Raw genomic sequence first — 26834 nt, 5'->3', positions numbered from 1 at the left:
TGAGGCAGATGATGATTGTGCTGCCTTTGTGATGCAAGAGTACTTTGTGTCCTGTTAGTTTCTACCAAATCGGGTATGTCCATGTGTCAGAAGTTTCCATCAGTGGGGATAATATATGCTCATTAAACTGGATATTTTTTTTTGTTAGTCATTGGAGCTAATTTTTGTCTAACTATAGTCCAACTTAAATTCTTGTTTTCTTTTTCTCCTTTTTAGTTGGTCAAGTAAAATTCGATCCACCCTTGAGGAAAGAGACAGAGCCACATCATGAATTTGTGAGTAATAAGCAGCACCAGCTATGCTCTGCACATTGATCCCTGCAAATATCTGTGGGCAAGAAATCCAGGATGTGTAGCATACTCCCTTAGTGCCACTGAACTTGGTAGTAATTTTCCTGACGGGTCGTGACATATTGGTCCCGAACTTTTTGATGCATTACACTATATGCAGCAAGACCCCTGTTCGTGGCCTCTGCCAGGTGTGACGTATGTGCTAAGCAACAGCCCTTTGTTTTCTGGAGTTCCTCTATCCTTTATACCTCATTGCCAAGTATGTCATTCCCTTTATTTATAGACTTGGTTTTTTTTAATTGTAAAATTACTGTGTGTACTCAAATGTTTCTCTCCCTATTGAGAATGATTGATAATGGAAATAATAAAATTGAGAGCCTGGGAAAGAGGTATGATGCATTTTTAAAGAAAACTGGAGTTTTTTGGGGTTGCTATTTCCCCATGCAAACAATCTTTCTGTGGTCCTGCATCAAACCTGAGCCATGCTGAATCTGGAAGTTGACATACTCTGTGAAGGTGTATTGCCAATGTTTTCTTCCTATGGACTTGGCAGTACAAGGGATATGAGAACTCAGGCAGTGAGGGAAAAGGTGTCTGTGCTGTCTCACACGTGATTGCAGTAGCTTCTGTGGAGACTGTTGCTTTCCACATTGGTGCACCTGGGCAGTTTCTTCACATTCCTGGATAAGACACCCCTTTGGTTCCTCAGTGCAGACTTCTGTGTTCTCTGTTTTTCTAAGGTGGGTGTTAAGGTGAAAAAGCTGGCGTGGTACATAGGTGGGAGGGACATTGCCTTTGCTCTGAGCTGGTTTGGGGAAGGGCGTGTGCCTAGGAGCGCACTTCCTGATGTATACTCTACAAACCATGTGTGAGTGGGATTTCTGATGCAGATTTCCTTGTATTGCTCTGTAGTTGTACTAAAATCTCCTTTTCCATGCCTTGTCCTTTGGTAGTGGGTCAGCTAGCGCTGGGTGTATGAGCGTGTGTATAATCTTGCTCTTCCTCAGCAACTGGCTGGACAGGTAGTCTGCAGTTTCTGGTGACTGAGATGGAGGAGAATAGTTTGCCAAACCACATGTAGGACTTAGGCAATTATTTCAGATATGTTACATAGACCTTGACATAACTGCATAAGCCATCATTTAGAAGCCCTGGTTATACAAATGTTTATTGAATATGGTAGTAAAGGCATAGTGTTTCTACCATAAACCTGTCAGTTAACTCAAGATGATTATTTAATTCCAAGTTACCCTGGCTTTGCTTCCCTGTTGCATTGTCTGGATTATAAAGAAAATAGAATAGGTAGCATTGTGTAGTTCAAATTTATAGTGCTTTTGCTCCTTAAGAATTTTATTTATTTATACACACACAAAATTATAATTGCAAAAAAGTGCTAATGGAGAAGCTCAAGTTTTAAAAATACTTTTTCCATTTCTTTCTTGTTTTTTCAGTCACTGACGATACAAATCAGATATTAGACAACTTCATGGAGCAGAGAGGTGTTTTTATTGCACCATAGGAACCAAAGTTGCTGAACTGGGGAGAGAGATTTTCTGCAGGGATTAAAGCACAACTTTTGAGAGCACTTCTTTGGCAGGTGTTGTCAGGAGGGTGGAATTGAGCCTTTTCCTGCCTTGTGCATTAGCAGTAGGAACCTCTGGACTTGGGAATCTCAGAAGCTCTTGCTGCTCCAAGAAGGAGCTTGAAAGATCCAGATTAATTCTGTTGATAAGAAAAACTTAGTACTGTCTATTTCTGTCAGAGTTTGCATATTTGAAACCTGTCCAAAGAACTTGCCTCATCTCCCTGTCTGTAAGGAAGACCTATAACTGCTAGTTTGGATCTTTCTGAAGAGGGAAATGAACTGCTGCACTGCTCATATCAGAATGAAGCACGCAGACCTGGTGTGTCCTTTCCAGATTAAGCAGAGCTGTTATTTTGAAAAAGATAATGTTGGGTCTAGAGACCAAAGATGGAAAAAAAAATACTTTGTCATTAGACGTAGAACTAATGGACAATTTAAATTGGCGTGTCTAATCAAAGAATGGATGCTCTAGCAGAGCCTTAGCACAAAATAGGCTGAGGGAGAAGTTCATAAGTCTCCACGCTCTGGGAGAGAAAGTCTTTTAAATGGAAGTGGGAGCAAGAGATGCCTGTCTCTTTCTCCAGCATTAACAGTGTGGATACCTTTTGATTAAAGCAGTTCTTTTGACCCTTTTGCTTCTATCTCACTAAAGCATGCTTGAATTTTATGCTCATTTACTCATGGATATGAATGTGCAAGCCGAAAGGCTGGACTACTGCAGCATGATGAGTTGTTTTTGATGGGGCCCTGAGATGTTAAACTGGTACATACTTGCCTCTTACTGAGGCAGTTTGTCACCCATTACCACAGCTCAGGTGATGAACGATAATTCAATGTTTTGGTGTGATTTGGTAGTGGTTTTGTAACGTGACCAAACCCTTAGTTGTGTTTTACCCCTGTCCCCAGAACTGTCTTAACGTGATTTGAGTTTCAACTAACAAGTTTTTTTTAAGTAAGAAAATTTCCCTTTATGTGTACCTGGCTTTCAGTCACAATGTAAATAACTTGAGTTTCTTGATCTCTGTCTAATGAACAGCCTGACAGTAGCGATTTTTTGGACAGTTCAGAAGAAATGTACTACACTGCAAGATCTAACCTGGTATTTTTCATCTTATGCCTTTCTTTGTCAGTGTTAGTTTTGTGTGTGTGTTTTCTTCTTCAAAGCTCATGTTTTGTCTTGTTGGTGTACTGGTGTTTTCATGTGTGCAAAAGCCATTCAGTATAAGGATTAGTCTATATGTGTATTTCTGTAATGTAGAAAGGAATTATTAGTGTGTGCAGTAGTGAAAGTATTTAAACTGTATTCATGTTTAGTTGAATCACTTTTATAGAAGGGGCATAGTATTATTATGCACTCACTCTGATTTCTTTAACTGTCTTATGTTGCATAACTTGTTACTTTTTTTAGAGGTTGATTAAAAATAGAAGAGACGTTCCCTTGATATCTTTGCCTGGTAGTTCCTTCAAATAGTCCCATGAAAGACTATAAAATTATATAAATATAAGTCTCTGAATTCTCCAGATGGTAATTATGTTACGGAATGAATATACGCTTAATACAAATAACAGGAAGTGGGGTCATAAGTGCTTTCAAGGCATTTGGCATAGTTTATAGCCTGATAAATTCTTCTAAGTTTTCTCCTACTGCACTACTAAAAAATTTGGTTTTAACATTACAGTGTAGGAATTACTCTAGAAAGTGAGTTTTCTTTGCTCTTTAGGCACTGTGTGGTTAGAAAAGTAATACTTTTAAATCTTGGACATCTTCATATACTGTTGAAAAATAACGAAGAAATGTTCTGTACTAGATGAAGAGCATTAGTCTGCTAACTTTGATTTGTGAGACATTTAATATAAGTGCACTGAGGGGAAAATGGAAAATGGGTGTTGGAATGTCTTTTCTTGGATTTTTTTGTTTGCTTGTTTTGGCATCAGTTGGCTTGGTTTGATTTGAATTTGCCAATACTGTAGTTACAGAGAGCTTGGACTGTCTTCCCTGTTCTTGGGCTTTATTATAAAAATGTTGCACAAATGTTTTGAGATCAGTACTTCAGATTTCTCTGTATGTGGTGAAACATTTTCATCCTGTGCAGTTGCTCTGGTTTTGGGAGTGTGGTTTTAGTTTTTCAATTTGGTTTGATTTTGGTTTTGTCTTTTTAGTTTATTAATTTTAAAAATGTCTGTTTCAGGTTACTTTGTTGCATGTCTTGCTAGCCTAATATCTGCAGGTCTAAGACAAATGAGAACATGACTCTTTACTGGACTGTCCTTTTCCATCCATGGCAGCTTATGTAGTTACCACGCATGTTACCTTTTTAAAATTTGACACCTATGATGTGGTTACCCTTAAAAATTATTCCTCTCCTTTGCTTCTTCCCTCTCCTTCCACCTCTCTGCTCCTGAAACAACTACCTGGATGCACCAGAAAAATGGAGAAATTCAGTACGGGTCTTGTTTGCAGGGAAAATTCAGTGTCCAAGCCCCAGTATCCCTTCATGCAAATGGACAAGATAGTACTTCTCTTTAATCTTCTACAAATATACCTCATATCTAAATAAATAACAGAATATTTTGCTCTAGGTACAAGGCTCTCTTTTTCAGGATAGAGCTTTTTTACTTTTTCTGCAACTTGACAACAAGTTTCTCAGTAACATACTGGATACTTTCCATCATTTGAAATTTTCTTGCACATGTTCCTTCCTGACTTTTTTTGTTCCTCGTGTTCCTATTCTGGTCATTGCGCTGTGTTTTGGTACTTGTTTTCTGATAATCTCCTTTGCCTCAGGAGCTGCAGAAGTATGCTGGACTCAAAAAAGACATTAAAAAAAAAAGTGTCTTACCTTATGTGCACGTTAGACTTTACATAGGGTACAAAAGGTAGACCTCAAACAAAGGCTTCTCCCATGTTTTTCCACTGTCTTCCTGTGTACTTTAAAAGCAGTTGTTTGGATACAGACTCAAATAAGTGGGAGAGCTGAGCATTGCATTTCCAGTGAGTAAATGGTTTAAATCAAAGTAATCTTCTCTAAAATACGTACACCTTTGTTCTAGAACAATTTTAAAATGTTATGCTGTTGATCCTGGGAGAAGCACCTGAAAATCCAGTGGCTAACATTGTGTTGTGGCAGCCACCATGATGGCAGTCTTGGGAGTCTGTGTGAGTTGACACAGTAGGACCAGATTTCTGTCAGTTGAAGTGTTTTTGCTGTACTTAAGCGTATGTTCAGAAGTAGTCTTGAGTATATATGACATCCTGAGGAAGAACGTGCAACTCCTGCCAGGGTGTTTTTCCCACCAGATCAGTTCCCCATTTGGGTTCCCTGTGTGGCATTGCAAATGGCTGTGTCAGTATGGTGGAGGGAGATGCACGGAGGAGAGAGGAGCCAGGAGTAAGGGCTGTTAAATCCAGCTTCTGCAGAGCTGTTGCTGTGTATGTAACTGTGTCCATCTCTCAAAGGTGATGTGTTGTAGATACGAGTGGTGGGGTCTGGGAACATTTCTGGGAAACTGAGCTTACTGTGTTCTGATTCAAAACAAAAGGTCATGTTGGGCAAATAAATGTTTTTGTTCGGGTTATCTTCATCTGCAATGAAATATTGTGGCAAAAACTTTATTCCCTTTCATAGTGAGCAGAAAAATAATTCTGGTTCGTATACAGTAGACTGAGCTGCATACCTTGTTAAGTTATAAAATACCATCAAGAGATCCCCTAAAAAAGATGAGGTATGAAGGCACCCCTGGAGATCTCTAGCCTACTCCTGCTTAAAACAGGGGCAACTTCTAAGCTAGATCCAGAGATTACTTCGGGCTTGTCCAGCTGAAGTTTCTCAGGATGGAGACAACCGAGCATCTCTAGGCCCTGTCCCAGAGCTGTGCTGCTCCCACGGGAGGGAGTTGATTGCTTATGGCCAAATGGCATTTGTTCCTGGTGCCTCTGGTGCTTTCGCTGTGCCCCTGAGAGGAGTCTAGCTCTGTCTTCTCTACATCGTGCTGCGGGATAGCTGAAGACAGCAGTTACTTTGTCCAGGCTACAAAAGCTCTGTTCTTTCAGCCTTTCCTATTGTGTCATTTATTCTATCACTTGAACAATCTTCGTGGCCTTCTGCTGGCTTCCCTCCAGTCTGTCAGTGTCTTTTTCCTGGGAAGCCCAGAACTGGACACCACGTGTGGGTGTGACCTTCCATGTGCTAAATGGAGGTGATAACCCCCTCTGGCTTCGCCGTGCTTGGCCTTTGCTGCCGTTGCCCTGCCTGCCCCCAGCCACCCTGGTCTGTCCTAGCTGCAGGACTTGGTTGGCTATGTCAAACCTCATGGGGCTTTGCTGTCTACTCCACCAGCTTAGTGAGGGAGCTGACTAGCAGCCCACTCTTTTCTGTTTGCGTGTGTGGTTTTGTTTGGTTTTTTTGGGGGCTGATTATTTTTTTTTTTAATTAGCAAGTGGTCTCATAATAATGTTGGCCGGCTTCCTTAGCAACTTGGATGCCTTCCACCTGGTCCCAGTCTACATCATACTAACTGATTTGTAACACCATAGCCAGTGATTTTCTTTTTCTTTGTATTAGGGGAAAAATTTAATGTTTCCACTTTAATTTAGTCCGGAATATTCAACACACAGTGAAAAGTGTTAAATTCTACTGGTTTGGAAAGTTACAAAGGAGTGGAACAGAACTTGGATTTGATATCTCAGCTTCCAACCTACAGTTATTTTTCAGTTGTTAGGAATTCATTTTAGACTACTTTAGCAAGGAATTCAGTAAGGGTTTTGCAGTTACTATGCGATCTGCACTGTTGTATTTGCCAGATGCTTTTGTACATTTGGTTGGTCCTGTTTAAATGATTTGGTCATGATTGGTGTTTGTTTTGTTTTGTCTTATAAATATATTCTGGGCTTAATAATTTGTAGTAGGTTTCAGTAACAGTTAATGTTTCGGCATACAGCATAGCTATTCTGTGTTAGTTAATTATTTCCGACAGGAAAACTAAAATACTGGTAGGAAAGTATTGAACTGAGGAAGTCAATGTAGGTAATGGAGAACTTTGCCCAGAAGCCTTTTTCGTTCATTTTAAGTCATTTTTCTCCTCACTACGTGGGCATACATACACTCTTCCTTTTGCTACAAGCTGTGAAGACTCCTATCCAAGTAGTTGCCATATGTTTTAGAATTAGGTTAGCTATCAGTGCTGAATTTCAGAGAGTCTTCATATTTCGTTCAGCTGTAGGTAACAAAACAAGTGGGAATGGGGAAGAAAGTGCCAAAGGGTTTAGGATGCTGGTTTTGCTCTTTCTTTTCCTTCCTTGTATGTTTTGGGTATTTTCTGCCTTGGCAACAGTAATTGAGCAAATGAGATGTTCAATTCCATCACTAGAAGGCAGTTTGAAAGTGCTGCATACAATTGCCTGTTGTATTGAGGCCTTACTGTAGCTAGTTAGGGTAGTGATGTTCCATTACATGGGTATGAAATAGCGCTGTTTGTGCCAAGTGGACATCCACAGATAAAATGCATAGAAAAATTAAATACAAGGGAAAAGTGGAACAATGGTTGTGTAGCACCGATGCACAGTAAAACCATAGTTAGTCACCAAGAAAGAATTATATTTAGCATGTTTAAAAAAATATACCTATAACTTGCTATTTCTGTTGTGCTAAGCTATCCAAAAGAAGTTCAAGAATGCACTTTTTAACGAAAAAAAAAAGCCATTAAAAGCATAGGATATGCATTAGGTAGTATGACTCTTCTGTAAAATTAGCATCCTGTTTTACGAAGCAGTGTGATAAGTATTGCTTAATCTTTTTACTGAGAAAGAGGTCTGTATGTGCCGCCTTGTTTGATATGTTAGTGGTCCAAAGGTGATTTGTATTCTTTGAAATTCAGAGTTACTTCCCCAGCGCTTTGTGGATTTAAAGTCTTGATGTTGCCACTTCAAATGATCTTGTTTCTCACTAGATTTCAGGAACAGAAAGTGTAGGAAGTAACTGTGAATTGCTGATTCACTGTATACATTAAGTTTTGGGTTTTGAAGGACTGAACACCTAAAAAATTCCAGTACAGCTCAGCCCTACAGAACAAATTAGGAACATAAGACTGGTCAAAGGTACAGTAATTAATTAATTGGGAAATTCTTCAGAAAATAAATAGCCGGTTTTGAAATTGAAACTGCAGGAGGTATAGTAGATTTGATCACTCCTGGGGAATTTGTTTTATAGCACGGCCTTACCACCAAATTTGACTTTGTTTTGAGGAAATCTTTATGCTGTTTTTAGTCATTGATTACTTTGTATATGTGATTTATCTGAAGGTGTGATTTACCTTTCTACATGACTTCTTAATTGATTATTATTATCCAGGCTGTTGAGAAGAACTGGTAATTACTCTCCGTATTACCTTTTTATCATTGCCAGCAAATAGCATTCTGTCTTGTACCCAGTTGTGTTGGTTCAGGAATGGGTTGTTGGTAACCTGAGGCTAAATGCGGAATAATCTGGGATTTCATCTTTGATTTAACACCAAGATTATTGACCCTTCTCATTCCTGCTGCCTGTAGATCTTGAGATTCTCTTGGAAAATATCTTGTCTAGTTGCTCAGATTTATTCAGTGTGAATGTTGTCTGATCTAAAAAGAATTTTATTTAACTAATCGGCTTTGTACGTATGTTCAAAGAAAATGCTAATGTAGACTCATAAAGTTGTTGGGTTACTTTAGGGATGCAGGAGAGCTTTTATTACATTTTTTTATTAAAGCTATTAACAGCTTTTATTAAGCCAGTTGTTGCACCATTTAGTAATTAGTGCTAATCTGTTCTTACCAGTGGGAATCCATAACTGATTAAGACTTCTGTTTTGTTGAAAAATACCTTTGTTTAGCTTTATCAGAACAACCAGTATAACCAGGTTTTTTTAAAGTCTAACAGCTCACTGGAGGCTTTGCAGGATACATGCAGTATTTACTGATGTTTTTATATCTAGTATCTAGCTAGAAAGTTTATATATGGAATAGAGGGTACAAGAAAAAATGTGTTGTGCTTCTTAAAAGCTCTCTAGCCCAAAGTATTTATCTGTCAAGAGTGCAGAACAAGGAATTTCAGTAGCAGTGGATTGCTTCACCCCAAATGTGGGGTGAAAGCCAGCAATATTAAAGGGATTAGAAGAACACTAACAAGCTAGTTAAGGGGAAAAAAAAATATCCAATTAGAATCATAGTCAAATAAATACTAATAGGCAGCACAATAGTAGACTGGATCAAAACAAAGCTTTTGTCTTTTTAAAGCATTGAAGTAATTCTGGCAGACGCAATTTTTCATTTTAAAAAATTAAGGCTAAAAACGTTTGGTGACAGATGAAGGCTCTTCACGTTTTATGGAGATTTGCCTGTTTTCTCTTACGAGCTTTCCTGTCATTGCTGACAATATATAGAGCCATGTATTGTACAGTGTGTAAATTAAAATGGGCAGATGTTTTAGCTCTGCCCAGCATGTGATCTTTCCCACTTCTGATCAGTGTGATTCTGCAATGTGTAGGCAAAACGTTTGTCACTTCAAGGTGAAAATCTCAGATTTCTTTATATTAATCTGGGGTTGTGTTTCTCAACAGCCTCCCAGTCTTTGTTCTGATGTCCTCTTATGTAGACTCGCACAACCTGTTTAACCTCCTTGTTTATGAGTCTGGTGACATCTTATGTTTTAAGTCATGGTATTTTCTGCTCTAGAGCCTGAAACCTCAAAATACCTGTGCTTATGTGTGAAAGTTCTTGAGGTTGTATGGAAGTACTCATAGTAAAGAAAGCTAGATCTGTGTTTCTTTGTGGTGGACTGGAGTGCATCAACTGGTGATGAGGACCAGCAGAAGGGGATTGCCAGGATAAGGTGACAGATGCTGGGGGTGAGGAAGAGACTTGACATTGCAGAGGGCCTAGAGTGGCCTTTCTTGAGGGAAGGAGACTTGCTGAGCTTGTTTGGAGCAAGGAGCAGGAGGAATTGAGACCAGGGCATAGGAGGAGGATGAAACTTTGAAGCAGGAAGGTAAGGGTAGCAGAAGAGATCAAAGATGCCCATGACCGAGGCCTGACCCCTTTCATCTGCCACCTTGCGGGTCCCAGGTCACGTTCCTAGGGAGGAGCAAGCCAACCTTCCTCCCTGCCAGCACCAGGCTTTCTAGCTCCACAGACAGGTGTCTAGGGGGAAAGTCCCGTGGCCCCTGTGAGTCAGATCCATAGAAGTGGGTGGGAACTGGTGATTTTGGGGTTTCTTAATTTAATTTCTCTAGAAAAAGTGTGTGATAAAGTTGGTGGAAAGATTGAAAAGTCAGTCTTTCCACAGTTCAGGAAATGCCACCACTGGGCTTGCCTTCACAATTTTTATTCAGCCCTGTGATCTATGCATTCTTTTACATCAAGTAATTATCTGTTACATTCTGTTTTTTCCACAATATCTCACTTGCCTTGGGAAAATATAGAAAGTCACTGAAGCAATCAATTACTGCTGACAGCTGTGGTAGAAACACCCATGTGGAGACTACTACTTAGCCTTACACAGCAGAACTCAGAGTGCAGTAAACAACTCGAACTCCTCGCCAAGCAGAAAACAATACACAGAGCTTTGTCTTAGAGTGATCGCCCTTCAGTCTGGAGCTGAAAGCTGCCGTGGTTTCTGCTTCATCAGCTTGGAGCGCTGGCAAATCTAGTGTGAGACTTTTCCTGTGATTTTTTTTTTTTCTTTTTTTAAATGCCCTTTTGAGAGACCAGCCCCATGAATTATCCATCTAATCGAAGCTTATTACTCTTATAGCTTGGATATCTGGGCATCTTTCTGAATGATAGCATGCTTTTGATATGGGCTGCAGCTGAAAGAGGACTGTTTAACAGATGATTTTGGGAGACCTTGAAAATGTTTTCTAGAAAGGAGCGATGTACCTCCATTTATAGCTAACTTAGGTGATCAAGAGCTCATTTCTCCTGGTGAATACTCAGTGTTTTGGAAGCAAATTTATGCTCAGATTTTTCCTGTTGTGATCCACCTGAAGAAAAAAAAATACCCTACAACTACAGCAGTATCCTCCTGGCAGATGCAGATTCAGTGACATTTCAGTATGGTCCCGATATTCCCATTAATGCATTAAATTTGTATGCCATACGGCATCTATTGAATAGCAGTGTTGGAGGCCTATTGCCACTTCTTTATCTAAGTAGCCTGTGCTTGGTGATTGCTTGAGTGCTTGACTTAGCTGTTAATACGCTGTTTTTCTTTTCGATACAAGAGGCAATCTTAAAGCATACATGAGAACATCTCTATTTATCCTTAAAATATATATTGCTGTAACCAGAGCTGTAAAAACACTCTTACTGTTCTCTCTGCTTATTTCTTTAATGACCCCATGTGCTAAAGTAATTTCAGGCTAGAACTACTCCCCATCTGGAATGAATACTACAATGTGCCAGTGAGGGATGGCTGGGTTCTCTAAGGGGTGTGGTAGATCACAAAGTCTTTTTTGTTGTCATTGGGGTTTTTGGATTTGCTTGGGTTTTTTAAAATTGTTACGTTTATTTTTGTTGTTTTGTTTCCTTTTCTGCAGCCAGCTTTATTTGAGCAAAGGATCTGTGTGTCCAAGGAAAGGGGGCTAAGGTCAGAGTTTTAAAAGGAATTGGAGATGCAGCAAACTAGAAGAAAGGAGATTTTGGGGAGTGATGGGCATGAGAGTGGTGTTAGGAGCCAGGAAGGCCAGAGGAATGAGCTTGTTAGCACACGTGGCAGAGGGGTAACAGCAGCATGACACAGGGTATGTGACGTTCACCAATTTGTCTTAAAGGTTTTTTTCTCTTATATTTGTAGGATCTACAGCTAGAATATGGTCATGGTCCTCAGTGTGGCTACTTCTTGGGAGCAAATAAGTGAGTAAGCAACAGCATTTTCTGTCTTAAATTCATCTGAGACTGTTCTACTATAAAAATCATAAATGTGCATTCAATGCATTAGCTGAAAGGCATGTAGTTACAATTCCAAATAAATCGGCCAGTTAAAATTCCAAAATCACTTTATTTCTAAAATAATAGTAATTCCAGTAATACAGAATTACAGCACTATTCAGTGAGGTTGTGTTGACCATATTGTTTCTATGGTGCTGTAAGCTTCCTTTTAGAAGATGTTGTCTTGGTCTGGTGGTTAACAAAATGTTCTGCGTGATGGGTCCCACAGAGCACAATTTTACCCCATGTAGGGAGCTACCAGTGCTGCACTTGTGACATTGCTTTATACCTTTCTTCATGTTGTGGGGCACTAAGAACTTTCAATTACAGATGCTCTAAAAAATAAAACTTACCTGTCTCAGCGAAGTCCTTTTAACTTCATGTTCATACATTTAATAATTCTGTTGTTTTAATCATATGCAATAGCTTTCCATATAATTCTTCCTTTCCACCCAATTTCTTAATTACTTTTATGCATGTCAGAATTGGGATGCCTAGCTTTGCTTTAAAACATTTCTGCATTAAAAAAATGTAGAAAATCGTAAGCACAGAACATGATATTTTTATGCAGTCTTCCAGCTGGGGAAAATGCGAATACTGGTTTCTTCTGAAATCCTGTTGTTTCTCATCCCTGTGTTTTGTCTGCTATTCCTCCCTGTCTGTGTTTTCAGACAGACACAGAAATGAAGAAGTTCAGAATGTTACAAAAATTAATTGGGGACGAATTAATTTATTCCAATAGCAGTTTAATCCTCTTGGCAATCTGATTTTTTGGGGTTTTTTTATGATTATGGTTTTCTTGGATAGTGTGGATTTGTTTTAAATTGTGTCAAACTAAGACGGCCCTGTCTGTTTTACAGTACAAGGAACAAGGACCACTGCACTTAATAGCAATAATTAATAAGCGCATATGAAAGTTTGTTGTAAAAGGCAGCTGTGTTCATTTGTATGTTGGTGTTGGATGTATGTTCTGAAAGACAGCTGAAATAGTATGCTTTGGATTATATATTGATAGTTTAGGAGCATTTGCCCTAGCTTTTGATAATTAAGTTTGTGTGCCACAATTGAACTGTGTTCTTATTCTTATTTAATGCTGAAGGAGTCTCTTAAAATCAGTTGAAGAAGAACTGCATCAGCGGTAATTCTATTATTTTTTTTCTTCTCCCCCCTCCCCGCCCTTGTGTGTTTCAATGTCATTTGTGTGTTGATTTCTTACATCTGTCACAACTAGTTCTGGTTTGTCCCTGTACTTGTTGAGAGGATATGGGAGAGGCTTAGTTGTCTGGATTGCAACTGTGCTTTAAAGGGTAATGATGATAAAAAGCTAAAAGACAGTAAAATTCTGTAAAAGAGTTAGTAGCCCTTGAGCTTAGAATTTTTCACAGTAGCCAAGCTTATTTTAATACAACTCACTCAGCCATAGTACCTTGTTCATTTTCTTAGGGGACATGTGGCACATTTAGAAGATGACGATGCAGATGATGATGCTAAACAGTAAGTCCTTTCTTCTTGTAAAAATAAGATAAATATAAGCTGATTCTTGAATAGGTGGAGGGAAAAAAATTGAATCATGTTCTGTCCCTGATAGCTCAGGATTCTTTTTCTTCTATAGCATTTTTAAAGATAGAAATTTAATGTTGTTCCAAGGTTACATCACTGGAAGTTTTCATATTCTGTTGATAAACTTGTGATAAATTAGGGGGCAAAAAAGTCCTGTTCCTCGCTTGATACAGTTGTCCTTTTATCTTCTATTATTGAACAAAATCTTGACATAGTTACACCGAGCTGGTAATTTGTCTGACCCCAGTCTGAGTGTCGTCTTCAGAACTGATGACTGTATATTAAAATAAAACTCGTTAAAAATACATAATATATATACAGAACTGTCTTCTCTAGATGACTTGAATTTGTCCTGTCTGCATTCTCAGCTGGTAGCATGCTTGTATGGGTTCTTGATCTTAGAAGAGAGCTGGCTCCCTTACCACAGAGGGAGCAAGGTTATGTGGCTGCAAAGGCAGTATAAATAGGCACGTGTTAAATTGTTTATGTTCATAGTAAATTCTACTGGTACAAGTATCCCTGGGCTCCTTTTGATTGACAGATAAGAGCTGAAACAATTCAAAATGTGCAGCCAGTATTTGGAAGTTTACATTCCTAAAATGACATAAAGACCAAAAAGAAAGATGCCACTGTGACAGAAGTCTTGTTAATATTTTGTTAATGGATAATTCTGAAAGCCGTTGCTTCATACTAGAAACCTGTTAAACGGGCATCTCTTACAGAGAGCCAAATACCACCACCACCATCCCTCCCTGAGTTCACTGCTGTTCTTTTATAACAAAGGCAGTGGGTTATGTCACTGGAGCATGAAGGACAGCCCCCTTCAAGAAAGATAAAGCTACTGATAGTGTCTGTTGTAATTACATTACACTTGCCTTGTTTAATGATCAACTTCAGAAAACACAAGTATGATTGTTGTTTGACACAAGCAGTACTTACAGAAATAATACAGGTTTTAGCAGGCTTTATTCCCTTGCTAATTCCATAAGATCTTCATATTTCATTATTAAGCAGTTTTAAAAAGGTGTGATTGATTATGTAGTTCATCAATAATGTAAGCTCCTATGTCTTGTCTTCGGGGAGGAGGAGGTTGATAACACTGTTCATTGATTTACTTCCTTGCATTTGGACCAAGCTGAGAACCTGCTTTGCTCATAGCTGGATAGACCTGGTAATAATAATTCAGGCTTCAGCACTGTAGGATGTAATGGTCCCCTATAGCTCCATATACTGCCAGCTCCGCTCTGGCAGAAGATGCTCTGGATATCTGCACTGCTGCAAGCCAGCTCAGCTTGGTTCCTTCATCCATACGAACCTCTGGATGGTTTTCGTGTACAGCTCTGTGTCTGCCTGGGTTTTTTTGCTTGTTTCTCTGCCTCCCCCCTCTTGTTTTGTTTGCAGCCAGTATTTTCGACTTCAGTGATGATACAAGGCTTAGAACCTCTTGATCCCTGCTGCCTTGAAGTGTTTGCAGTGATTTCTTTGTTCAGTGCTTTGGGATCCTCGTTCCTCGCACAAGATCCATCAGAACTTTCAAACAGCATTTGGCTTTAGCTGCTTCTGTCGCGTTTCTGTGGATTTTCTTTTTCAGGTTAAGTGAGAAAGAACCTGATAGCTTCTGGAGAGGCTCCGATTTGTCTGACCCTAAAGACAGTCACCACCGATGGTCTACCAAAAAAGTCATGTTGTTTTTTACTACTTCCCATATTTCATCCTAGGTACTCTTGCCCCGTGGAGAGGGCCTGAAGGTACTCTTGCCCTACAGAAAGGGCCTGACAGTTTCCTGTAAGCTTACCTCAAGGTGTAAGCCTTGAATATCTCAACCTTGGATCAGACAGATTCTGCATCTGTGCCTTTCCTTTGGGTATCTGCTTGAACCCAAAGCTCTGTTGCAATATGTTGGTTCATCAGCTTGGTCTTGGATATCTTTCTCTGGAGTCCATTGAAGATTCAAAGCTTTTGTTTGACTTATAATCTGTGAGATGGAGTTGCAATTGAAGAGTGCACGTGACATCAATCACTTCTCCCTTCAGATCCAGAACAAAACCAATGAAGCACCTGTGTGCCTTCCAGTCCAAACCTGTGTCTCTGCATGACTGAAGCTGGGTGATTCATAGCAGAGAATTCACATGCTTCAGGGAACAATATAAAATCCTCTCTCTTTATTTTATATTTTTAATTGTTGTTTTTATTTCTTATGTTCGGCAAAGCTGATGATGCTTGAATTTCCTGGCTGTGTAAACTGGGAAAGCAGAAATTATTGGGGCACTGCCCTGCATGATCAACGGTGACAAACAGTGCATAAACCTTGCTGTTGAAACCAGGGTACACAGTCCTTTGCACAAATATCTGTCACATTTACGCCAAATCATTGCCTTTTTTGGTTTTTACATTTGGCTGCCCACAAACACTGTGATGGCTGTCTGAGATGCAGGGAAGAATATTAAATAAAATGCAAATGGAGTTTGGACACACTGAGGATTTAAGCTTCTTCCCACGTTATGAAGAGAAGATAATTTCTACCACCATAGCAGCTGAAGTGTACAACGCAGGGTAACCAATTCTCAGATAACCTTTCAGCTTATTTGAAGTAAAAGCAAGTGATAAGATGCCAGGACTGAAACTCCTGAAAAGAATGAAGCAAAGCAACAAGCTGTCGATCTGTAAACAAGCAAACAGCTATCTTAATAGGTTGTTTTCCCAAAACTTTGGAACATAATTTTTTAAAATAAGGAAAATATTTTTGCAAGACTGTAAAGTGTTCACAGCTGCAATCCTAATTTATTTAATGGAACTAATTTTCTGTTCCAAAAGATTAGGAAGTAGGACAATGCGTAAGAGTTTTTAAAAACATAAAATTTCGGCATTTAGGATTATTTTTTTTCAATGCAGCATATTATTTAAAACATAGAATCAGCAGAGGAAAAGTGCTCTTGATGCTTCCACTTTCTTGCTTCCTGCTAATATCTTGTACTGTTGAGCCAAGCTATTGAATTGTTCTTGCATTAAAAAAATGTAATACCCAAGACTTCTGTGAAAAAAAAAAAAACTCGTGGAAGAAAAGACACACCAAACCAACCCAGACAGTAGGCTGTCCACTGCAGGTAGAATTTGCTTTCATGTGTAAGGCTCTTCTGAAGAAGTCAGTGGTAAATTTTTCAAGGAATGGTATTCCTCGGTTTTCTTTTAACTCCCCTTAGCCCTGTATACCTACAGTTGGCCCTTTAGAAAAGCTCACTAAATCTTTCTCCTTTCAACAGATGAAATAGGCCAGCTCTGCATCTCCCTACTTTTTTCTGCATGAGTGTGTGCATCTCCAGCAAAGCAGTTCATGTCACTTTGTGCTCTCTAGGGAGGATCTTGATACTTGAGTTTGTAGATAGTATCTGTGGTATGCAGAGCAATAACAAAACGTTTGAAAATATTCATGATGCAGCTATTTGGATATAATACTGCTGTTGACAAGTTGATGGTGTTTGTGTTTAAAAAATCCTGTATCTTCTTTAACACTTCAATGCCAGATTCTACTCTGATAGATAAGAGCTACTCTGGATAATGATCTGTTTTCTTTCTTTTCATTATAGTGCTACTATGAAACCTAAAGTGCCACCTCCTTTACCACCAAAGGTAAGTGAGGGGAATTTTGTTGCCCAGAATAAAAGGGCACTTTAAATAAAGAAATGCAGAAGTGTCTAAATGACTGTACTGATGGTTCTGTCACTTGAGCCATGGCTTGAAGACTTAAATCAAGTTTTAAGTCAAGGGTATATCTAGAGGTCTGACCTCTGTGTTTGTAGCCTTTAATTGCAAATCTGCATGAAGTCTTGCACTGTAGGGTGTTTGTCAGTGTGAAAGTTCTGATTATACTTCTGATATTTTGGGATAAATTGGGTAGGTAAAAAATCTAGTGCCACGAGTAATTATTAATAAGGAGCTTCCAAATAAAGCATCTGCTTGCTAACTTTTGGAATTTAAATTTTTTTATGTCTAAATGGTATCTACAGAATACCTGTATCAAGTTAGGTTTTGCATGCTGGCACTTAAAGAGTAAGTGAATCTTTTCACACTGGAGTTAACTTAAAATGAGCAAAGATAAAAACAAAAAAAAAAACTTTTTTTTTTTTTTTACCCTCTGGCTGTTGGTTTCCAGGGCAAAAACTGCAGGTTTGATGACTTGCCCACCTGGGCTCTCTTTGCCTAACTAAGGATTTTACAAGCAGCATTAGTTCAGCCAGCATGTAAACAACGTTGCTCTTTGTGGTTATATCTCCTATTTGGGACTCTTTACACAAAAGTCCTGGCTGTATCTTTGAATGTTTCCTGGTTTCTCCTTAAATGTCCTGTTTGGTTATCTGTAGTCACAAACTGGCATTTTGACATGTGCAGTAATTGTTCAATGCTGTACTTGAATGCAACGATTTTGAATCCGTCCTTTGTCAATAACAAGGTTTGTTTTTTGAAAGAAATCTGCATGGCAGAACATGATGCTTTACCAATTTACTTGTGAAAATTCCACGATCTAAGTATTGCATGTGTTGGGTTTTTTTTTTTCTCTTTGAGAAGTAGGATGGATGCTTTGAATCTTTTTTTCATTACGTTTTTATTATTACTGTCTTTTCCAGCCTAAATCCATCTTTATCCCCCAAGAAACTCATTCTTCTGAAAATGATAATCAAGGAACAATCAAGAGATGCCCAACATCAGAGAGTCCAGCAAAGTCTGCATGTCAGGTTCCACCCAGACCACCACCTCCTCGGTTACCTCCACAGAAATCTAATGCTTTAGGTAATAAGAGTGACATCAAGAAGTATAAAAATATTTCTTAAATAATCTGATGTGATTTTATTTCTGTGTTCTCACCTATGCACACATTAAAACACTGTGGTAATTTTTCTGTGGTGGGCAAGTAACAGAAAGTGCATGAAAGCCCCAATACATGAAGAAAGTGTGCTTAACTCTTAAGAAGGTTAAATATACCTTCTAGTAAAGTCACTGACACAATTCCTGTTGATACCATTGGTGACACAATTGCTTTCCTAAGCAACAGGCTTGTAATGTAGTGTCACAGGGATTTAAAAAAAGTTTTCCTGTATGTAGGCTTCTGATTCTGGCCCTGTGTGTCAGCTGCTGTTTTCATTTGACCTGTCAAGAATAGAGGTTTGCTTTATATGTAATGAACTGAGTTGGGTAGTATAGGAGGTAATTGTGTTTGCTGTTTGCTCAGGCTGTTCTTTTTATGCTTTTGTTGAAGTCTGAAGCTTTGAGAGTTCTCGTGGACTGGCTTGGTTTAAGGAAGCTTAATGTCTGACTCTTAATTGATACCTTGCTGTCTCTTCCTTGCTACATATTTAGTACTGCAGTTGATGTGTTACAGATTTGATTGTAACGCTTAAGCATCCAGTGTGAAGACATGCCTCAAGGGTATTTATAAAGAATTGATAATTGAAGTGTTAGATATAGCCAAGTTTTTCTTTAAATATGTTAAATAAGTTTTCCCCCCTAATTGCGACTGCGTCCCTTTCTATGTCCACAATAGACTTGTTATAGTAATCACTAGAAGCCACGAACTGAGATTGAATGTGACAAGATGGTTACACATGCACATGTAGGAGCATAACATGCTTTACAAATAAATCAGCATATTGGAATGTGTTCTGACGTAAGTGGAAGTTTTGGGCCTTCAGAATTGTTTCTAGGCCAGACTGCTTGTTGAGTTGAAGGTAGAACACATTTTTAAATACGATTCCTTCTAGGTAATGGAGTCACTTCTGTACAGTTAAATGGTGAAAAAGAGGGATCACCACATCAACAGAATGAAGTTAGAGACACTGATTTTTCAAGGAAAGAAAAGAAGGAATTACTGGTAGGTATTTAAGCTTCTAGGTGTTATTTTAAAGTTGTCTCAGCTGTTCTACATGTGCAATGAAAAGGGGCGGGTACACTCCTATACTGGATAGTGTCTTGTTTACTTTGAATCAAAGCACAGTTTTGCTAGATCATCCGGTTGTGATACAGTGTTAAACTGAGGTTTGAGTCAGTATTTAATTTTCATCAGAAACTAACATAATCGTGGATATACAAGATTTACTTGTTTGTATTCACATACCTGAGAGACATGTAACAAGAGGGAGATAACCGCAAGAAAGGTGTGATGTGTTGTACTGAGCAATGACTGTTTAAGTAAATGAGGAAATTAATGAACATGCTGCCACCTGATGGCTTGCTGGAGGATTTGACTGGCCCCGGGAAAGGAGATGGATTGCAGTTCCCAAATGAGTCCTACTCCTAGCCCAGATGTAAATATACAGGCTTTTTGGTATTTGGGGGGAGGGAAATGGAGAAATGTAGATTGAGGGTCCAGCTGGGCAAGCTGCTGGCCCCTAGAGCTCTGGGTTTTCAGGGTTTGGCAGCCTGAGCTGTGTGTCAGACTTGAACTACATATACTCATGTAAAGTTGCACTCATGGAGAGAAGTGGTTTCATACTGGGTAATCTGATTCAGCTGTGAGCTGAGGAAAGGGAATATTCCTGCGCCCCCTTTTCTTCTACCAAGTGAGTTTTTCTATCAAAGCAGCAGTTGGCTTCGAGTGGTCATTATTATTATGAAGCCAGAGTGGGAATATGAGATAGGAGAGAGTGGATCCTCTGTAGGTAGATTAAATGTAACATGAAACTGCACTCTAGGGGGGCCTCTTCTAATGATGAGGTTGGAAATGTTGCTCTTTTGAGAGAAGTGAAGAGGAGATAGAGCAGAAATATTGTGTGTATGATTGCTTTAAGGGAGTGCCAGTAATACTGGCAGTACTTTGGAAAATAAAATTTCCTGAAGTGTTCCGAATTTGGCATTTGCAGTTGTGTGTTGGGAGTTTCCAGTGTTACCTGTAAAATACATTTCGTTGGAAGCATGTTTTTACTAGGAGAAATTGGTACTGATATGGGAAAGTGGGTCTAGTATTGACTAATAAGAGTTTTATGCTGCTGTAATATTGAACAGTTGAGCAATTGCTGCAATATTGCTTAGACTTTGTATTGCTGGATATGGCATTCTTTCAGGCATCACTGTAATGGGAAAAAGTTGTGCAATAGAGGATGCAGACATTCCCTGAGGAGATATTAGGGAATCACAGTAGAGGTTTTAATGAAAGAAAATGATACTGAGAGGTAGTGGTGTGTAGCCACTAGAGACATGTGGTTAGAAGCTCATATAGAATTATGGAAGTGTTGGTTGGAAGGGGAGGTCGCTAGACTAATCTCATGCTTAAAAACGGGACTGTAGCCAAAGCTCAGCCATGGCTTTCAGATCTAGTGCATGTGGCACTGGACACAGCAGAGTGTCCCAGTTAGATGCCTAGTGTCTTCCGTTTAGCATAGTATAGAGATACACAACACAACTCCATTGTCTTAAAAAATCTGCAGGGAGTGTTTTATATTTATTTGTTACGCAGACAGAATTATTGGCTTTTTCTTTTCTCCTAGTATAATTATGCTCAATTATATATCAAGTGCTTTTAACAGCATTCTGAAATAAGTTTTTACACTTGTGTTTTGATTATGCTGTAATGTAGGGAGAGAATATGCTGTTAATGCATATGTGTGCATCAGAGTGTAAACGAACTTAACTTTTGTTTTCTAGAAACCACTTAGTAACGGCCTTCCTCCCACACCTAAAGTACATGTGAGTATTACTGAGTCATACAAATGCATGTTGGAAGCAGGATATGTTTTCTTACTAAAGCTGAGAAAGTGTGTCTTTTTGAATGTAGTAATTTTTTTTTAATTATAAAAGTCAGTATCTCTTAGAAGTGTTAAGTCACAGGTATGGTACTTCAGAAATCACCCTTGATTGGTGGGGGTTTTTATGGTTTTTTTTGCTCTTGAAGTAAATTTTGGAAGGTTTTTTGTTTGCTTGCTTCATTAAAAAGTGAATGAGAGTTCTGTGGCTAATATCACAGAAGTACTTTAAGTGTACTGGAAGTACTAACTGATCTGAGGGGCTGATGCCTCTCAGGAATTGCAAATAGCTCCAAGTTTATGCTGTGCAGCTATAGGTTTCAAAACTTCTAAAGAGAGGATTCATACATGCCTTAGGGCTGGAAATAATTTACAAACATCTGTGTGTACCTTCATAACATAAAGCAAACTAGAATTTCATTGTAACGTCTGCATGGGCTTGTTACTGTGCTCTTACGTAGCACCGCGATCAGAAGAGCCAGTCTTTCCTTTCTTCTTGGCCATTTCTTTCTGCCCTCACCGCTCTCCTCCTTGAGTGCTGGCACATGCATTTGTGGAGTTGTGCTGTGCACAAAATGGTGGATTAATCTGATTTTAAACTAAGCTTTTTTGCTACATTACTGCTAAGCCAGAACAGTTTCTTGTCTTTAGTTAAGAAAATAAAATTGCTAAAAGGATTTGTAAGTGCAAATGCTATTACTTTTTGCTTCCTGTCCACTTAGAGAAGCAGGACAGTTGTGTTTCATCCCAACTGTTGCCTGAGTGGACCGCTGTGGACTAGCAAGGGAGATGAAACTTTCCTGAAACACCACTGGAATGCCTTGTTTTTTAATACAGAATGGCTGGAAAATACTGAGTCTGGACTCAGTAGATACCATGCTTCTGTTCCTTAGAAGTGTAGTCTCTCACATAAATGCACAGGATTGTTCCAGAGCTCTGAATTCTTGATATGTTTAGCATCATTTATTGAGGTTAATCCTGCTTTAATAAAGTAAATAACAAGCTAAATGGATGAGCGAGGAGTGCACACTTTAAACTAGTGGGTGACAGAAATTTGGAAGCACTCCTAGCACTGAAAAGAACTGAATCATCGTGAGGAATGGGGAAATATGATAGATTCAGTGACTAGAATGAGAAAAAGGCTAGAAAATAACTAGCTCAAAATGAAGTAATACATGTTGAACTTTTGCCACAAACTTCCGGAACTGGCCATCAGAGAATGACTTTGAGTTGCTAATGAAGCTGTAAAAAGAGACTGACTAAAACAGGGAAACTTCTGTAGCTGATCAAATGAATCTTTGGGTATTGGACTGCTCTCTGCGTGTTCATGCATATTTGTAGTGCACTGATTCTCTGGTTCTCCTGGTCCTCGGGTTAGAAACTTTCTCCTCTCTGCTTCCCTCATCACACTTCACCTTTTATGTACAACAAACTTTATAACCTTCCTGTTAAGTGTTGAAGACCAATCTGACACTTACATGTTCCTCGCTGCCTGCTGTCTCCATGAGTTGCCAAATAATGAAATTTTGGGTAGGGAAGGGTTTTTTCTCCAGGTCATTTGGATTACTGGACTTGTTACTTTTCTGTGTTGTGGAGCATGTTTTGCATCCTGCCATCACCTGGGAATCTTACTTAACAAATACTCTGCTACTGCAAGTAAAACAGTGTTTCAGTCTCTTCTGTTCTTTTTCTGTGGTATGTCATTGTTCTGATTCTTGTTTGTTTGGGTTTGGTGTTTTTATTGATTTATTTGTGGTTCTTCAGTATGTTGCCAAGTGGTATGAAGTGTTTTGCGTTCCTACTGTCCTCTGAAATATTTAGATGTTCTGGGACTCTCTTTAAAATGGTATCTATGCATGCTTGCCTGTAACTCTAGAGATTGTGTTCACCCTTCTTAATAACCCAGTTTGGTAGTGTGGTTTTACCTGCTGTTTTAGGTGGCTTGCAGCACAGGGACACCTGTTAGATCTTACCAATGAGGGAATGTCCAGCCTGCTGAAATTCCATTGAGGTTTAAATGCCTCCATGGCAGCAGTTAAATCAAGCAGCCTGGCTTCAACCCTTTTTTGCATGTTTCTGGGTGGTTTTTTTTTCCCCCACTAGAAGCTCAGTTTAATAATATGTCTGATTCTCAGCTGTATCCTTGAGATTTGTTTGATACTTAGAGATGATACCCTCAGGCTCTGTTTACCCTTCTGAGGCATTTGTCAGTGGCATCTTGGCTCTGCAGGCTTCTTGGAGACCAGGGCTGAGAATGGCCAGAGGAAAATGGTTAGTCTCCTCTGATATCCTCCTCCTTTTTTTATCTAGCTTATCACTGCAGAGCTCAGCTAAGGTCTTAGCAGTGAGCACAGCTTCTGTCCACGGCGCAGCATCTCGCTTCAGTGCTTGGAAAGGGTCAAGGAGAATCGCATAGCTGGTTACAGGAGCAGCAGAAACAGCAGTGTTCTAGGAGATCAGTGCTTCGAGTGTCATTTGGTATTTTCTGTTGAGTGCCTTTCAGTACCCTGCACACTTGGGAAGAGGCTTCCATAAAACCACAAAAAAAGCCCTTTATTGTTGGTGGGTTGGGTTTTTCCTTTTTTTTTTTTTTTTGGTGTGTGTATGTCATCCCTCCTTCAGACTTCTTCCTGTGAAGATACCTGCAGAAGGATCATCTCATTGTCTAGCAAGCAGCCACCTCCTGTCTTGGTACTCGGACTTCTACAGCAGTACTAGCAGTGCTGAAGTCCTTTCCCCTGTCTTTGTGCAGTGGGGTCTTTCATGTTTTGCTGATAACCTTAATAAATTTGATTCTTCCCTCACATCAGTATATATGAACAATCTCATGGACTTCATTATAGTGAGAGTGAGAGATGTCCGAAGCACAAAGAAGGATCTAATTTCTGCTGCTTCTCATTTTAAAGGGCTAATTATGAAGTTCTTTTTCTTTTCTTATTAAACTAAACTGTGTTCAGAAATCACTAAAATGTGTACAGACTTTCTTACACAGCAACAGGTTAACAAAAAAAAAAAATGGTCCAAATGTTAACACAAAAGCTATTTGGTTAATTCAGTTTATAGTTTGATAATTCACCAAGTGTTAATATAAAGTGAAAATCTTGCCATTCTGTAGCTGTATTACAGAGTGTATAGCTTTGTGTAAAGGTGACACCTGCTTATAGTCAGGATGGCAACCCTGACCTCTTGTTGTGCTTGACCATCATTTGATAAATAATGTTTCACTTCACTAATTGCTGTTTACTTCTGCATCATCTACAGTACTATTGATCACCTCTTGTTTCTTAACAAAATAGGATGGTTAATTATTTTGTTGATGTTTAAGGAGAAAGGAGAAAGCCCTGGCATGTGCTTTTATGTAATCTTAGAGCAAATTTACGAAGTATTTTTATAAATACCTACAAATCCTTGCATTTCACTAGGGGCAAGATGGCAAGCTTGATTTGTATTATACTATGCAAAACACTTCATAGACAAACTGAGTTTATTAGTGTTATGCTGAACAAGGAGTCTACCTGAGGTTTCCCTTTGGGAAGCAATCAATATTGAAAATAAGTTAATTCGAAACAACTAATAGAGAATCTGAGACTAAGATTTTGTCTCTTGCGTGACCTAGCATTTTATTTTAAATGTGTGAAATACAGCAAGAATGAAGTTTCTCTGAGACTTTCTAAAGTTACACAATTCGGGGAACTGTTTTCAGGTTGTTCACCTTTTTTAGTAATTGTGTGCTTAGATTGCTAATTTAAAAGCAAATTCTGAAGTGCTGTTTGTGGAATGTTTGTTCAGAAAGGTCTTATGCACAAAGGAAAAATCACTTTAAAAAAATTCCTTTGTCGACTTGTCTGCATGAGATTATCTTCCCATGTGGCAAATGAAAGTACTCTTAACCTTTTTTTATTACTTCAGGTAAAAATAATTCTATTGGAAATGTCACATTTTGATTGGTTTTGCTTCTACAGATGGGTGCTTGCTTTTCAAAGGTTTTCAATGGCTGTCCATTAAAAATTCATTGTGCAACATCATGGATAAATCCAGATACAAGAGGTAGTGTATTACCTATATTTTACCCATGTTGTCCTCTCCTTGGATTTCAAGAGGGCTTAAATGAGCAAGACAATTCCTTTTACAATACACATTATTGTAAAATAGGTTTAGTCATATAAGCAGAAGTTCTTTAATTACAACTGCTCTCTGAAGTTCAGTGTTGGGTTTTTTTAATTATGTTAAGATATATGGGACACAGATTTCAGCTTTGCTTAAAAAGAATAAATTGCATATCAATGGTAAAAAGTATTTTGCTTGTTTTTAATTCGAGACTCTTCTCAATATTTTAGTCCAAGATGCCACTCATAATTTATTTTTGAAAATCTGACTGCTGGAGGACCTAGTTGAGATTGATTTACTTAGAATTCAGATGATTATTAATAATTTATTTCCCCCTAAATCTTTCTGGTACTACAGGTTTCTGCAACTCTGTTTTTGCGTGTATTTTAGTACTTTATAGCCTGGTGGAAGGGATAATTGGTAACATTGTACTCATGTTGCGTGCAATTTCACCTTTTGATGATAGGCTGTATACACACGAGTAAGCCAGAAAATACTGAAGTTTTTTTGAAATTTAAATTACAGAAGTCAATCTTTTGCTGTTCGCATCTTCGCAATATGTCTGTCTTGTTTGCATGCCTAAATGCAATTCAGGATATTAATTATGTTCACAAGTGAGGCACTCCCAAAGTACTGACAAAACATTCCAGTCAATACTGCTGTTGAAGTACTCCAAAAGAAGGCTATGAATATGTCACAAAAAATATGGAAATGTCTAAGTAGGATGATCTGTATATGAGGAAATTATTCACGTGAATTCTTGCTTGTGGTTGTATCACTGCTGTTTTTTATTCCAGTTGTTAGTTGCAAGAAAGACTGATCTTTCCTAATGTCTTAAAACAGCCCCATCCACAAACTTAAGCTTCCTTAGCAAGATTAATTTTCCATGCTTTCAAACACCATAACTATTATAGGTTGGTTTGTTTCAATATGTATAACTTTTTTTGAAGTCTTTTTTTGGTAAAGAGCTGCATATTCTTACAAAAAACACACCTTTCCTAAATCAGGATAGCTAGATTATTTTTTTTTGTGTTTGCAGATCAGTACTTGATATTTGGTGCAGAAGAAGGTATTTACACACTGAACCTCAATGAACTTCATGAAACATCAATGGAGCAGGTATATTTCTGTTTTGATGTTTTGGAAAAAAAGTAGATCTTTGCCACTTTTTTTAGCCACTTGGATAAATGTTGTACAGTCCTTGTAGAAATTTCTTCACTACAGTTACATAGGCACTAGCAACTCTGAGAATTACCTGAAATGTTTACTATGGAGGATACCTTTCAGTCATGTTTAAGTTTTTTGTAGGCTAAACCTTGTCTAAGTAGATCTGCCTCTATCAATGTGTTGAAATTCAATTGCAGTGTATTGTCCTACACTTAAATGGTTTATTAAATAGTGTGGAATTTCCCTGATATATTTTGGATGAAAGTTTCTGTTTTCTTTAGAGCTTTGTAACAAGACAGAATATTTGCAACAAACATGGGAAGCGGGAAGGGAAGGAGTTCCTTTATACGCAATTTCATTTTTTGGTCTTAAAAGCAGCTTTGCTGATGAGACTCAGCTTACTGAACCCAGTTAAAACTCTGTCTTTGCAAATTCTT

The 26834-nt window shown here is 38.6% G+C and overlaps 1 protein-coding gene across 9 annotated transcripts in view; it reads left to right on the top strand.

The window, feature by feature from the left end:
- MAP4K3 (mitogen-activated protein kinase kinase kinase kinase 3) overlaps positions 1-26834 on the top strand; it is an 84393-nt gene that overhangs the window by 37322 nt on the left and 20237 nt on the right. For 6 of the 9 annotated variants that reach the window (XM_040597208.1, XM_040597207.1, XM_040597213.1 and 3 more), the window contains 11 exons: positions 217-275; positions 2912-2974; positions 11700-11758; positions 12933-12971; positions 13277-13327; positions 16978-17020; positions 18016-18178; positions 19147-19256; positions 21026-21067; positions 25086-25170; positions 26270-26349. In XM_040597208.1, coding sequence (XP_040453142.1) covers positions 217-275; positions 2912-2974; positions 11700-11758; positions 12933-12971; positions 13277-13327; positions 16978-17020; positions 18016-18178; positions 19147-19256; positions 21026-21067; positions 25086-25170; positions 26270-26349 — 794 coding nt within the window. The remainder of the gene's footprint in view (positions 1-216; positions 276-2911; positions 2975-11699; positions 11759-12932; positions 12972-13276; positions 13328-16977; positions 17021-18015; positions 18179-19146; positions 19257-21025; positions 21068-25085; positions 25171-26269; positions 26350-26834) is intronic. The other 3 variants (XM_040597210.1, XM_040597209.1, XM_040597212.1) reach the window with 3 other exon arrangements.

The sequence above is a fragment of the Falco naumanni genome, chromosome 6 (genome assembly GCF_017639655.2).
Source record: "Falco naumanni isolate bFalNau1 chromosome 6, bFalNau1.pat, whole genome shotgun sequence".
Classification (NCBI taxonomy): Eukaryota; Metazoa; Chordata; class Aves; order Falconiformes; family Falconidae; genus Falco; species Falco naumanni.
Note: the sequence above shows the minus strand (reverse complement) of the source record. Positions and strands in the feature narration are given on the sequence as shown.